At 38.8% G+C, this 14,625-nt stretch overlaps 1 protein-coding gene across 1 annotated transcript; it reads left to right on the forward strand.

Moving 5' to 3' along the window:
• The first annotated feature begins 819 nt into the window (after window positions 1-819).
• Window positions 820-14,525, forward strand: tecrl2a (trans-2,3-enoyl-CoA reductase-like 2a). Its single transcript, XM_072378231.1, has 13 exons — window positions 820-960; window positions 3,996-4,046; window positions 4,181-4,232; window positions 5,730-5,774; window positions 10,876-10,979; window positions 11,090-11,205; window positions 11,839-11,944; window positions 12,296-12,368; window positions 13,113-13,156; window positions 13,226-13,283; window positions 13,553-13,641; window positions 13,739-13,784; window positions 13,904-14,525. The coding sequence occupies exons 1-13, from the start codon at window positions 937-939 to the stop codon at window positions 14,029-14,031; spliced, it is 936 nt and encodes a 311-aa protein (XP_072234332.1). The 5' UTR covers window positions 820-936; the 3' UTR covers window positions 14,032-14,525.
• The last annotated feature ends 100 nt before the right edge of the window (window positions 14,526-14,625 follow it).

Genomic DNA, 14,625 nt, shown 5'->3' on the forward strand with positions numbered 1-14,625 from the left:
TGAAAAAGACACAACATAAAACTACGTCCGATGACAATAAAACACTGTAATGGGTTTAACTAACCACACTGTCTGACAAACAGGCGATTAAATCTTTAAATAAAATTTTACGAGATTTTAATTTCTTTCATTACATCTTGTCGCCAAACCAGATAAACTGTATTGATGGCTTCTATAAATGCAGTGGATGGACTGCAGTTTTTAAGTTGCACTCTTTTTGTGAGGGATATCTTGGTGCTCAGTCCATCCCTCATGGATTCATCTTATGCTGACACGACATTGCACTGCAGCTTTAGAGAAATGTGCTCCAAGCCATAACTCTCTTGCTGGCATTAGGTGGATTTCATTTATAGAATGGTATTTATATTGCATGTGTATTTTATAGCTTTTTTCTTCTTTTTTTTTTAAAAACACATGCGACTTTAGGTGTAAAAGGAATGTATTGTTTCCTGCGAGTGCATTCTACACGGGTTGGTGTTTATCTAACTTTGTTCTTGTTTTGCACCCTGACGTTCTCTTACAATCAGCTGCTCTTAACAGTCTCTGTCTCTGGTTGGCTTTCACCTGCTCAAGCCAAGCTGGGTTATGCTAAGACCTTTAATTAACAGGAAAAAAGCCAGAGATGTGCAAAGAGGAAAAAGCAGCAAAAAAAGGAAGGGTTAGACCATGTGCAGGGTTTCTGGAGGGCCACCGGTGACTCTGTGTCCCACCGCTGTCTCGGATGAAGATAAAAAGAGAAGGCGAGAGAGAGAGGAAGAGGAGGAGCAGGAGGAGGAGAGGACTGGAAAGAATAAGGGTCAGTCCAGGGATTGGCCTGGAAAGGAGAGGAGCTATTTCTGTGTGTGAGGGGTGTATGTGTTGTGTTTGCTTGTGATGGTTCCAATCCTTTGTTTTTCACACTGTATATTGAGGCGTTAATAACGTTAGGCCACCAACATGAGCCGGACCACCTTCTTTGAGGTAAGTCAGTGTACTGTATTACTGCTGAACTCAGATTCTAAACTGCTACTTACTGGTAGAGATTTTTTACATTTCTTCATCATCGTTTCACAAGTCTTCAGTTCAGTTTGGGTGATAAGAGGTGGAGTCATTTTTTGCAAGTTCTTAATAAAGCTGAAATGCGGATTTTCTCTTCCTCTGTTTTTTAAATAGGAAAGTTTCTAAAATCTCAAGATTCTATGCCTTAAAAACTAAAAGCTGGAGCCTTTGTTTTTCTGATTCCTCTCGTGACTCTGGTTATGTCTCACAGGGTCTGATGAGCACTAATGAAGAAATAGACAAGTAATTTGCTTTAAGTGCAGCAGGCCTATGAGCTGAAGCTAATTACAGGTTGCTCTGGGATGTGTGCCATGCCCCACTATAGTACCTGTTACAGTCAAACTATAAGGCAAACCAGCCTGAAATTAAAAGAGGCATGCATTCATTATGACTGCTAATGTATTTTTTTTTTACAATGAGGTAGTTGAACTCGTGTTAAAGGTTTCCATTGTTTCCAGTCTGAATGCTGAACCAAGCAAACCGATTGTTCAACAAACATCCATACTGAAAGAATAGATGTGAAAGCGGTATTGATTATTTAAGTAACTCACTTTGATAATGGAAATGACCATATTTTCCTAAATGATTAGCTTTTATCCAACCTTACCCTAGCTTCAAGATTGGCACCACACTTTTTCGGTTTTGTGGATGCGCAACGTATTTCCAGGGCTTTCTATGCTACACAAACCAGATAAGAGTAAGTTGTCTGAAACTTTCCCCACAATTCAAAGTGTATTTCCTAACACACTGAAACACAAGTAACCGGCCGTTTTAGCATAATTTGCTTTGTCTTCACTGACAGTCATTAAGAGTTCAGTATTTTACCATTGTGGAATGTATTTCTTTCAAAATTGGCACCAGTTCAGACAATTGACTGCATAATTCAAAACTTAGTGTCAATTAATAACTGGCACCTTAAAAAGAGCTTGTCAAAGGGTTAGTTGCTTGCTTTACGTGGTTGAACGAGAAATTCTGTCAATTTGGAGCTACTATGAAAGTAAAACAGATAATGATTTTTGTTGAGCAGCCATATGGAGCTAATAAGCTTCAGCAGTAGCTACTGTGCTCAGTGCATGAAGTAATGATCATGTGGTTCAGGATCAGTCATTACATTAATCGGCTTTCACATTAAGGGGGGGCATTATAGTTAAGAGAGAACCCCAGCTAATATTAGTTAGTTGGATAATTAGAACAGGATATGTTGAAAGCAAAAAAGTTTCTAAAAAATACACCCGAGATATAAAGAGTGTTCATTTCCCCTTGCATATAAAAATATCTCATATACAAGTTCTGTTTGACCTGTACTGTCAGCTGTGCCCTGCATGCACAAAAGGATCAGGGAGACAGATAACAAGGTTTACAAGGGCACAATACAGCTTTGAGCACACTGTTTCACAAGGCATGGCCATAAGGGCACTCCTTCTCTTCACTAGCATGCAAATACATCAGGATGTGGCACAAAGATGCCCTTTGGAGGTTGTCAGATGGGAAAAACAAACTCACTTCCCTGGTTGTCCTTTTCTGGAACGTCAGTATGCTATGTCCTCAGATGCTGCCAAGTTTGAACATACTCCAACAGGAGAGAGGACAAGACCTACTCCAGTTTTCTAACAAAAACACTTAAAGTGAGCACTTGTTACTGAGGGTTTTACCTCACTGTACCGATGAACTGTGTTGATCTTTATTCAGTGAATGCTTCATTTAAATGTGTGTTCTTTTACTTTTACAAACAGCAGATGGTGGGGCTCTGCTTCATTCTCATTCTCTCTTTCTTGACTGTGCAGTCAGCAAATCTTTAGGTATCCATTAGTGGGTTATTACACTGTCCAGTAAAGAACCTATTTAGCTGGGACAGCTCTGCTGAGCAGCACAGTATGGAGTGCTTTCGGGGCAAATTGTCGGCCCACCCAGCACCCTCCTTGCATATGCCATACATCACCGTTGACATGGTCTAATTAAGATAGAAAAAAATGTGCAAGATAGCAGCACAACTCCTCTTCTTGTAACAGACTCAGGCATCCTCATTACCCAGAATGAGATTGTGCCACTTAAAACAGAGAACTGGACGCACCTGACAGAAAAGAGTTATTCAAAACAAATGTAACAATTATGAATATAACCGGCTGCTGTACAGGTACGGTAAATGCTATACAGTAAAAACTGCAACACATGCAACCACAGTTCCAAAAAGATGGACAGAGCATTAGCAATAAGCAAAAAATGTATGAGAATTGTGGCGAAATTTCAGAATAATGTTCCTCAACATACAATTTAAAAAAATAATAATTAAAAAAAACTTTGAACATCCCATCATCTACAGTACATTATATAATCAAAACATTCAGATAATCTGGACACAGCACGACGTAAATGGCTGAAAATCCATATCGGATGCCCACGATCTTCAAGGACTCAGCTGTCGTTGCATTAATAACAGGCTTGTGTTTGCTGTGGAAATCGCTGCATGAACTCACAATTCACTGTGCCTTCCTCAGATATGGGTTAAAGCTTTGTCATGTGACCGTGATCCAGAAATGCCACAGTAGTGTCTGGGCCAATATGGACAGAAAGTGGACAACTGTTCTGTGTTGAAAAAAAAAAAACAGCATTTGTTTTCAGCACTCAGTTAAAATGCTTGCATCCCTGATGGTATGGGGGTGCATTGGTGATTATGTAACCAGCTTCTTATATATCTCGAAAGGCAACATCAGTGCTAAAAGATTTTTGGAGCATATGTTCTCATCCAGATCACATCACACACACATATATATCAGTATTTGTGTAAATTATATTTTCTTCAAGCAATAAATTATAAGATGAAATCAAATTAAATGTAAAAAATGGATGAGTGTTACCTGGCTATCGTAAACCCTTAATGAGCACAGGAGATAAATCCCTTGTGTGATGTGCGTATGGGTTCTAATGCTTTATAAAAAGTAGTTCTTTCTTTTCTACAGGTGGAGATTCTCGATGCCAGGACAAGGAAGCAGCTTTGCTTTTTAGATAAGGTATGCTTACAGAATTTGACATGAAGCTCTGCAGATTTGAACAATGTCTGGCTGCACAGCAGGACTTTATAATGACTGCAAACTTGAAAGTTTTTACCTCAAAGTTACAAACTTTATATCTGTATTCTTTTCAGGTGGAGCCTCACTCAACAATAGGAGACATAAAGAACTTATTTAACAAGTCATGTGAGTGCTTTCAATTCAGTTATATAGTGTCTAGTAATGATGAGTCTTCTATCATCCCATGGTTTGCTTTTATGAAACTTCAGGTAATTAGAAAATGTCTTATCATTCTTACCTATTCGCTCACAATACAAAAAAAAAAGAAATAAATATATAAAATCATGTGGTCCTTACCAGGTATTCAAAATAGGTAAATAAAGTTTCAGAATAATTCAAGACATGTCAAAGCATACTATTTATTTCACAAAAACTAAGCCAAAATACAGAAACTGTGAAAACCTATGTACACCCTTAGTATTTCCTTAAGAATTAGGAGGGTAAGTACCAGCATGGTGCTGCTAATCCAATGCAATTGATTACTTCATCATCGGCAAGTGGGAGCACTTCTGTAAAAGAAGGAGATTTGCAGTCAATTTTTCAGAGCTGGAGCATTCAGGTGTGAGTTAACACAATGCAAGACAGCAAGTGAATGCTGCTGCCTATCAATCTGGGAAAGATTAAAAAGGACCGTTTCCAAACAATTCAGAATCCATCATTCTACAGAGAGAAAGATTATTCAAAAGTGGAAAACATCCTACACAGCTGCCAATTTTCCCAGGAATGAACATCCTAGAAAGTTCACTCCAAGGTCAGACTGCTCAATGAGCATATAAACTGCAACAAACCCAAAAGCAGCACTGCTTAGGTTTGCAAAGTTGCATGTGAACACACACAACAAGGCTTATGGAACCATTTCCTTTGGATGGATGAGACCAAAGTGGAGATGTGGAGACAGCATCAAGTTTGGCAAAAAACCAAACACCTCGTACCGAGTTTCAAGCATTTGATTTGTGGCTTGTGGAAGGACAGAGAACTGTGCATGAACAACAGTCTGCAAACTTCAAAGAACTGAAGCAACGCTGTGAAAAAGAGAGAGCCAGAATTCTTCCACGATGATGTGAAAGACTGTTAACGCCTTATAAAAAACTGCAAACTATACCTTCAAGTTAATTCCTGCTGAAGGTGGTTCTACAAGCTTTTGAATCATGAGATGATTTTACATGATTTTAAGCCTCAGCATTGGGGCTTAGTTTTTGTTAAATAAATAATGACATGTCAAGTGCTGTTGTTCATCTGAGGTTGTAGTTATTGAATTTTTAGACCTGATAAGGACCGAAAGATTTTTATGTTCTGATACATAAAAGTTAAAAGTTTTTCTTTTTTTACATGCATGTACTGTTGTTATATGTTTGACATCTGACATGCATTTATTGTAAACTAGAACTTGATCTTATGGTTCTTGGATAAAGATAATGATTAATCCACTTGTTCTGCTTCAGTCTGTCATAAGCTTGACTATGTTACTAAATGTTTGCCGACACCAATGCCATCAACACCCATCAGAGTCCCACCGCTCAATTATTAGAGATCCTGAAGCCCAAAGCTATGTGCAATGCCAACTCTGACCAACCTTGTATGTGAGTGTTTGTATTGTATCTGTTTGTTGTTTGATCTGCTCAGATCCTCACTGGTATCCAGCAAGACAGGCCCTGAGGCTTGATCCCAGTAAGTAGTTAAGTTGTAGTTACATCTTTGTATTGTAGGGTTCAGATTAGCCGAACGCATCACAACTCATTGAACAGCATTTCATCCCTTTTTAGGGTAAAGAACTGGAATATCCTTAACTGTCTGAGTAAATCAGCTGATTCTTAGTCTGATTTAGTTGCGCTCCACTTTGATGGAGACCAAACTAGAAGCAGAGCAACTCCACAACAAGCAGCATCTAAGGGAGGCTGCATCGCTGGCAGCTGTGTGTCACGTGTCAAAGACTTCAAAGAAACTGACTACAAAGGATTTTCATTGAAGTATTGAATACATTAGCTTTGACCTTGAGTATTAGTCAAGTTATAGTTGAACTCTAAGACTGTAAAACATGATAAAATGCCTATATCATATTGCTACATCATATCGGGAGAAAGAAATGATTTGAGGAGGAAGATTTTTAGATCAATAAAAATCACTGATCGATCAAATTAAGTTTGGAGAGTGACTGAATGGCAGCTGTCAACATTTGTGCTGTCATGTGTAGGAGGTGGCGAGGAAGGAGGACCCAGGTGCAGACACAGACCGAGAGCCAGGAGGCAAAAATGAAAAGAAACTATTTATTTTAAAACAAAGCCTGGAAATACATCAAACTAAAACATGGATATCAAAATCAAAACGCTGAGTAAAACTTGAATAGACTAGACTAGACTAACCAGAACAGAAACTAGGATCAGCACAAGAGATGGTAATGATGAGGATCGGGCAAAGAGTGAATGAAGCCAGGAGCTTAAATACAGAGGAGGGTGATTGGTGAGTGCAGACAGCTGAGGAAAATAACAGGTGAGGGGAGTGGAGCTGATGACCGGACTGAGGAAACAAGTGAGGAAGTGAATAGAACTGAGACAAGACAGGAAAAAAAGAAAAAGAAAACTAACAACAACAAACAGAATGGAAATACACAACATGGAAAAACAAAAACCAAGATAAAAAAATACCAAAAAGACATAGATCATGACATGTACATCCACAGGATGTGAAAGTGAGTTTATGAAGCGATGTAACTGATGGCTACCATCCACACAACAGAGCAACTAAAACCATGAATGCAACCATCAATAGAAACGCAGTATGTGTGACTGTGTATTATGATACATCATATTCTCTTTTACTGGACTGAATACAGGAGTAACCATCGATGCCCTTGCATCTGTCCATTTCCAGCTATTTGTGGAGGTGGTGTGCAGCAGTGCCGCTCTTGCATAATTTGTCCTAAATGGACGCATTTTCTTTAAATATACTAAACCTTAATACTATTGTGTTTATGTCGTAAAAGAGAAATAGTTGCTTTACTAAAAGCTATTTTGAAGTACAGCGTTATGAGCTAATTTATGGTAGCCTATGTGGACATGATCTATCAGTAAACTGTATGCCAACTTTATTCTTATTATTTAATCTTTTATTAATAGTATTCCAACTTCATTTCAAAAAGTACAACTTTAATCTTTGACGATTCAATTGTATTCTTGACAGTCTGACCTTAGACTTGAAATGTTACCTCTTTTTCAAGAGTGTCCTGCGTAGCTTCAGATGCGTCCTTCGGTGTGTGAATGTGTGTGACAGAGAAAAAAGCACCATGTAGCCTGTAACATTACATAGACTAGGACATGCTGTATGAGTGGGTGTAAATAGATCATTTTAACTTGTAGTGTAAAAGCTTTTTTGAGTGGTCAACTAGACTTTATAAATACAGTCCATTTACCATTCATCATTTACCTATCTGCCTCTAATATTTAAAATGAGCTTAAATTCCATTAGTGAAAGATATAGGTGGTTTTGTAGTTCATTCAAGGCAGAGGGGGTCGTATATTATTTGACATCCAAGACACTCAAAAGTAATAGTTCTTTGAAAGGATGTACGTCGTAGACAAGTTAGGAGCAGAGCAGTAGCTTTATAAATGTGCCAATGTTTGTCTCGACACGAGAACAAAGCAGGTCATCCAACACAGACATACAATCTGCAGCCGTCTGTAATGGTTTGAAGGTTTGTGATAAACCATAGGATTCCAGTGCATTTAATTATTGCAAAGATGCATGGATATAAATATCGTCATCATCAGTGACTAAAAGAGTACTTCAGTCTGGGTTACAAGCCTAATAATGGGAAATGATATCACCGGTATTATAAAGGAGCAACTCACAAATCTTTAAATAGTATTTGCACTGACTTTCAATTGAGAGGTGAATGACAGCCATAAAAGGTACCCCATTACTTCATAAAGCCAAAAATAATTAAGTAATTGTTCATTCCAGCTTTATCTTTAACATCAAAGATGGACTATTTAATGCACATTATTATCTTGTTCACTTTAGACAAAGCAGGACTATGAGCCCTACCTTGTTCCTAAAAGGTACACTGATGGCGTTTGGACAGAAGCTATTTGGGTCATTTACTTCCAAGGACATACTAAAAATACCACCTAATTACTGCTGCATATTATCTGTGGATGTGTCCAAAAATACATTTCCAGGTAGAAAGACTGTGTGCCGATGACCTGAACCATCACTTAAAACTCAAGGCTTATTGCAAACCAACTTCCAAAAGAGAAACAGAGTGCAGTAACTTGCATATTTCATAATCCAATAATTTAGTCTCAATAAAACTTATCAAATGCTGAAAGTGTGCTCAATTTATAATCATGAATTTGATGACTGATGAAAGTGTTGTGACACGAGCAACTAAAGGCTTTAAAAAAAAGTGGCATTAAAAAAATGTTGGATCTAATTGGGCGTGGTTGGAAATAAAAAGGGAACCTTTCAGAATTAAAGACGGACTGAGCTTCAGTAATTGATTAAAAAAAAGTATATAAATTGTAGAGTAATTTAAGACTAAGGTTCTGCGATATAGTATTCCATCCATACAGTACAAACGGGAGACATCTGTGTGTTGAAGGGACTTGGCTGAAGATCAGTATGAGACAGCTGAAGATCAGTATGAGACATAACTGAAGATCAGTATGAGACAGCTGAAGATCAGTATGAGACAGCTGAAGATCAGTATGAGACATAGCTGAAGATCAGTATGAAACATGGCTGCAAATCAGTATGAAACATGGCTGCAAATCAGTATGAGACTGGGCTGAAGATCAGTATTAGACATGGCTGAAGATCAGTACGAGACAGCTGAAAATCAGTATGAGACATGGCTGAAGATCAGTATGAGACAGCTGAAGATCAGTATTAGACATGGCTGAAGATCAGTATGAGACATGGCTGAAGATCGGTATTAGACATGGCTGAAGATCAGTACGAGACAGCTGAAAATGAGTATGAGACAGCTGAAGATCAGTATGAGACATGGCTGAAGATCAGTATTAGACATGGCTGAAGATCAGTATGAGACATGGCTGAAGATCAGTATGAGACAGCTGAAAATGAGTATGAGACAGCTGAAGATCAGTATGAGACATGGCTGAAGATCAGTATTAGACATGGCTGAAGATCAGTATGAGACATGGCTGAAGATCAGTATGAGACATGGCTGAAGATCAGTATGAGACAGCTGAAAATGAGTATGAGACAGCTGAAGATCAGTATGAGACATGGCTGAAGATCAGTATTAGACATGGCTGAAGATCAGTATGAGACATGGCTGAAGATCAGTATGAGACATGGCTGAAGATCAGTATGAGACAGCTGAAGATCAGTATGAGATTGGGTTGAAGGCAGTATGAGACATGGCTGAAGATCAGTATGAGACATGGCTGAAGATCAGTATGAGACAGCTGAAGATCAGTATTAGACATGGCTGAAGATCAGTATTAGACAGCTGAAGATCAGTACGAGACAGCTGAAGATCAGTACGAGACAGCTGAAAATCAGTATGAGACAGCTGAAAATCAGTATGAGACATGGCTGAAGATCAGTATGAGACAGCTGAAGATCAGTATGAGACATGGCTGAAGATCAGTATGAGACATGGCTGAAAATCAGTACGAGACAGCTGAAGATCAGTATGAGACAGCTGAAGATCAGTATGAGACATAGCTGAAAATCAGTATGAGACAGCTGAAAATCAGCACGCGACATGGCTGAAGATCAGTATTAGACATGGCTGAAGATCAGTATGAGATTGGGTTGAAGGCAGTATGAGGCAGCCGAAGGTCAGTATGAGACAGCTGAAAATCAGTACGCGACATGGCTGAAGATCAGTATGAGACAGCGGAAGATCAGTATGAGATTGGGTTGAAGGCAGTATGAGACAGCTGAAGGTCAGTATGAGAATGTTGACTCCATGGTTACGGCCTTGCTTCTGATATAACCATCACTGTGTGAATGAAAGTGATAGAGGACAAAGCAGGTGTAGGAAGTGCTTTGTGTGTCTGTGTGTGTGTGTGAATCAATTAATTTGGCTTGTGATGGAAAAGCACTTTGAGCAGTAGGCTAGACGACAAAGACTTTTTAAAATAAAGTCTGATGTGGAGACACTCGGGAGTATTTCCCTTCTGTGGCATGTAGAGTCTAATTGAAGGGTATGAACAAATGACCTATATGTGTGTTTCCGTTGGAGGCTTTGTTGAAGTCAAAATATTTGGCACGTCATGAAACACAAAATTCAACACAGAAGCCTCGGAGCTAGGACTGTTGAGCAGCTATATTGGACAAGAATGAAAACACTCCTCTCTCAAATTTCCAGCAACAGTCCCAGACATGTTACTGAATTGTTGCCAGCTTTTTTTTTTCAGTTTGTTTCCTCAGCTGTTTCTTTGAGTACCACTTCCTTTTCCAGCCTTTTATTGCCACCATCCCGACTTTTTTTTTGAGACGCGTTGCTGCCATCGGATTCAAGATGAGATGATATTTTTCATGAAATAGTGAATTGCCTCACTGTCAACATTTCATTAGTTTTCTATTTGCAAATCAGTGCACTTTTGTTTTCATTTACATTTTAGACAGCATTACAACTTTTTTTTTTTTAAGAATCAGTGTTTATTAAGTTCATATGCACATAACTGGCAACACTGAATATTTTTGCCCGCACTGCCATTTCATGACGTCACAGCATTGACCCTGCTTAGTGAAATGATACAATCTTATAAAATGTGTTTTTTATCTTCTTTCTCAGAAGGAAAATCACTCAGAGATGATGAAGTCTTGCAGACTCTACCTGTGGGGACCACTGCCACTATGTACTTCACAGATCTTGGTCCACAGTTAGGTTGGACTACGGTGAGAAGACCGAGCTTTAAGATCACTTATTCACCGATTCTGCAATAGAGTCAATGAATAGAGTGGGGTGAATATAATAAACTGATCTAATCAGTGTATGTTATTTTCAGGTGTTTTTTGCAGAGTACGTTGGGCCCCTTTTCACCTACCTCCTCTTTTTTTTCCGAGTACCGTACATTTATTCTCACAGATATGCCTTTACTTCCAGTCCCCATCCTGTTGTCACGTAAGTAGAAAATTAAATGTCGACTATAGCACAAGTTATGACAGGCTACAAGCTCACAACAGGCTTTTAAGCTGGTAATTGCCTATGAAGTATTCAGTGTTTAACAAGCTTATTGAGCACGAGATTTGTTGTCTGGATGAATAACGTTTTTTGCTGGAGTAATGTCTCACTGCATATGAAATGACATATTTAGCAAGAGGTCTGTCACTCAAATGAAATCAGGAACAGTAACTGCATGACCTCATGTCAGAGCACCAACCTCAAAACTTAATTGTTTGTTGAAAAATCTACCTTAAAAGCTGCTGTGACAGGATGGTTTTGCAAGTCCCTTTTGTTCATTCATTCGTGTCCAGCTCCTCGAATGTTAAAACTGCACCCATGTCAATTTAGGACTAAGACATCTTAAGCCTCTACAGAAAGTGTTTTTTTTACCTGCAGCTTTCTTTGTTAAATAAAGGATGTGTTGCTGCACTGACACAGTTTGACTGTCAGATCGTGGATCTAATGGACCACTCCAAGTGCAATCTTCTGGCTCCTCCAATCTGAAAGCTGCTGAAAACATATTTTGAAGAGATGGACAGTAGAAGCAGGGGCTCAAGAACAGTCCAGTTATTACTCCCTCTCCTCTTTCAGACTGGCCTGCATCTGTCACACCTGCCACTACATGAAGAGGCTGATAGAAACTATCTTTGTGCATCGTTTCTCCCACGGAACCATGCCTCTCAGGACAATAGTCAAGGTGAGGGAGCATAACTTTGTCTAGAAAAGAGGATATTTTACAATGTGTTACCTTTTTTCCTCTCTCCAGCTGTAGCTGGTTTTAGGTATTTTGTTATTTATAAGGACAAGTCTACAGCATAAATCATATAATCGGAAATACCACTGTTGATTACAATGTGCATCCCTAGATGGATCTGTGATGGAAAAAAATTATTCATGATAATCAAAAAAAAGATGCAGTTGGGAAACATTAAGGACTGAGAAATCTCATTTAAGACAGATTATTCATTATTAGTATTCAGAGTGTTCCTAGTCAGTTGCAATGTGTTTCTTCAGCTGCAGTAGCAGTGTTGTCTGCTTCTTGTTTCAGAATTGTGTTTATTACTGGAGTTTCTCAGCATGGTTAGCCTATTATATCAACCACCCTCTGTATACACCTCCATGTAAGTCAAACTGAAAAGACACAAACACTCACTTTCTTGTTTTCTGTCTTTGTGGGGTCCCGTCTTTAACTTAATGCATTCCCAAGACCCTTACCCTAAGGCCTGAAATGTACCTGCTTTTACCCTCACACTAACATCAACAGCTGGCTCAGACTAACTGTTCACACACTTGTCTATGTACTATGCCCATCACTGGAAAATTCCACTGTGGGGCACACCAGAGAGTTTGGACTATACAGAGCACCTGGAGTCGCAGGATTTAATCAATGAACATAACAAGAATAGAGAGGTTAGCATTTGGGTGATAAAGTATTAAGATCACAACTGGAAAGGTAACACCGATGGTATCTTTGTTGCTGTTTAAAGCCCCTCGATCAGGACGATCAAACATCCGATCAGATTTGCTTCGACACTGCCCCCACTGGTCACTTGTGAATTGCATCTCACATACAAAAAAAACGGTAATTTTATGAAGAACCACTGCTCCAAATAAACAGGAAAGACATGAGGCAGTTATCATAAGGACATCAAACAACTATATTTCTTGTTAAAAGTAAATGTTTCTGGCCTGGCCCTGACCAACCAAACTCCTAACCCCATCTTCTAGTGTCGCGGGCTATCAGTCTCTTGACCTCATTAATATGGAGAAACAAGATATATCTCTCTCACACCACACAAACAGACATTTTTTTGTCTTTTTATACTTTTCGCAGCATATCAATGCCAGACCATTTCTCTTCACAGCATATGGAGAGCTGCAAGTCAACTATGCACTAGTTATATTTGCGGTACGTATACTGATACTCACACTGGACCGACATAAAGTCAGACTCCTGATTTGATCAATTCTGCTTTAGATGTGTGAAATGGGTAACTTCTCCATTCACTTGAGTCTGAGTACTCTCAGAGGAGATGGTGAGTTGAACTTTTCTTTCTCTCCTTACGTTGGCGATAAAGCGATGATGATGGAATTACTGTATATTTACTAAAGCCATTCACTTGTCCGTAGATTATCCATCATTGACACTCGTTGCATTTGTTTTGTTGATTTATCTACCCAAAAACACTATGGTAAATTGTCTAAGTCTACTGTTTTTGTTCATTGCTCAAAGAAACACTGCAACGGTCATATTTTGCATGATAAACAAACAGAAACTTTTTTCTTTTTCCTCGAAATACTTCAGGATCCAGAGGCAAAAGGTTTCCTGTGCCAACTAAAAACCCTTTCACGTGGCTTTTTTTCTTTGTTTCTTGTCCGAACTACACATATGAGGTAACATTCACTGCAATTTCTTATGTTAACCAGCAAGAAAAATAAAAATGTGTATTTACCTCTCTGTTTGCCTGCGCACTTGACAAATATCCTGTAGGTTGGAGCTTGGATGAGCTTTTCCATCATGACCCAGTGTCTGCCAGGTATCTCCATGAATGCATGATGTGACATCATACTCTCAACCAACTGATCATGTCCTATATATAAAGGTGGTGGAATACAGGCATCTGTCATTGTATGTTGTTTTGTTTTTTTCCTGCAGTGGTGGTGTACACATTGCTGGGGTTCATTCAGATGACCATCTGGGCTAAAGGAAAGCATAAAGCCTACATCAGAGAGTTCAAAGACTATCCTTGTATTCGGATGGCCATCATCCCCCTGATTCTCTGACAGCGGCGGGGAGTCCAGCGCTATCCGTTTTTCTTTTTTTGATATTTATGACTGAGCTGAAACCAGTTGGAATAGAAGCAATAATATGGCAACGTACTGTATCTGAGCCTTTAAAAACAGCAGGGAACATTTCATTCTCTGTTCAGTTCTTAAGTTTGGGTTTAATTTCGTCCTATACATTAAATCTAGCAATATATAAGCAATATAAGTTGACTGCACTTAAATAGCTCTTCAGTGGTGTTTTCCGAGCTTTGTTAACTTTTGGATTCTTAAATTCAGTTCCTTCAGAACTCTGCTAAGGACTTGAACGTGTAGTATTTTAGAAAGCCATATTAAAAGTGGGCTGGCTTAAAAGCGATAAAAGTTTTCATCTATTAAAATTTTCAGGAGAATTAGTCTGTACAGAAGTTATCCTGTAGAAATACAACAAACTTTTCCTCTTGATAAAGTGCCTGTAGAAGAAAACAAATGAACTTTAAGCTTTTCTACTCAGATCAGCTTATTCGCTGAAATTGAAAATGCTGTGACCTTCCGACATTAACGTGTAGAAGCCTTACCAAGTACTCAGTAATAACTTCTCTGACCCATTCTGTC

The sequence above is a fragment of the Leuresthes tenuis genome, unplaced genomic scaffold (genome assembly GCF_036924035.1).
Source record: "Leuresthes tenuis unplaced genomic scaffold, fLeuTen1.0.hap1 SCAF_24, whole genome shotgun sequence".
Taxonomy (NCBI): Eukaryota; Metazoa; Chordata; class Actinopteri; order Atheriniformes; family Atherinopsidae; genus Leuresthes; species Leuresthes tenuis.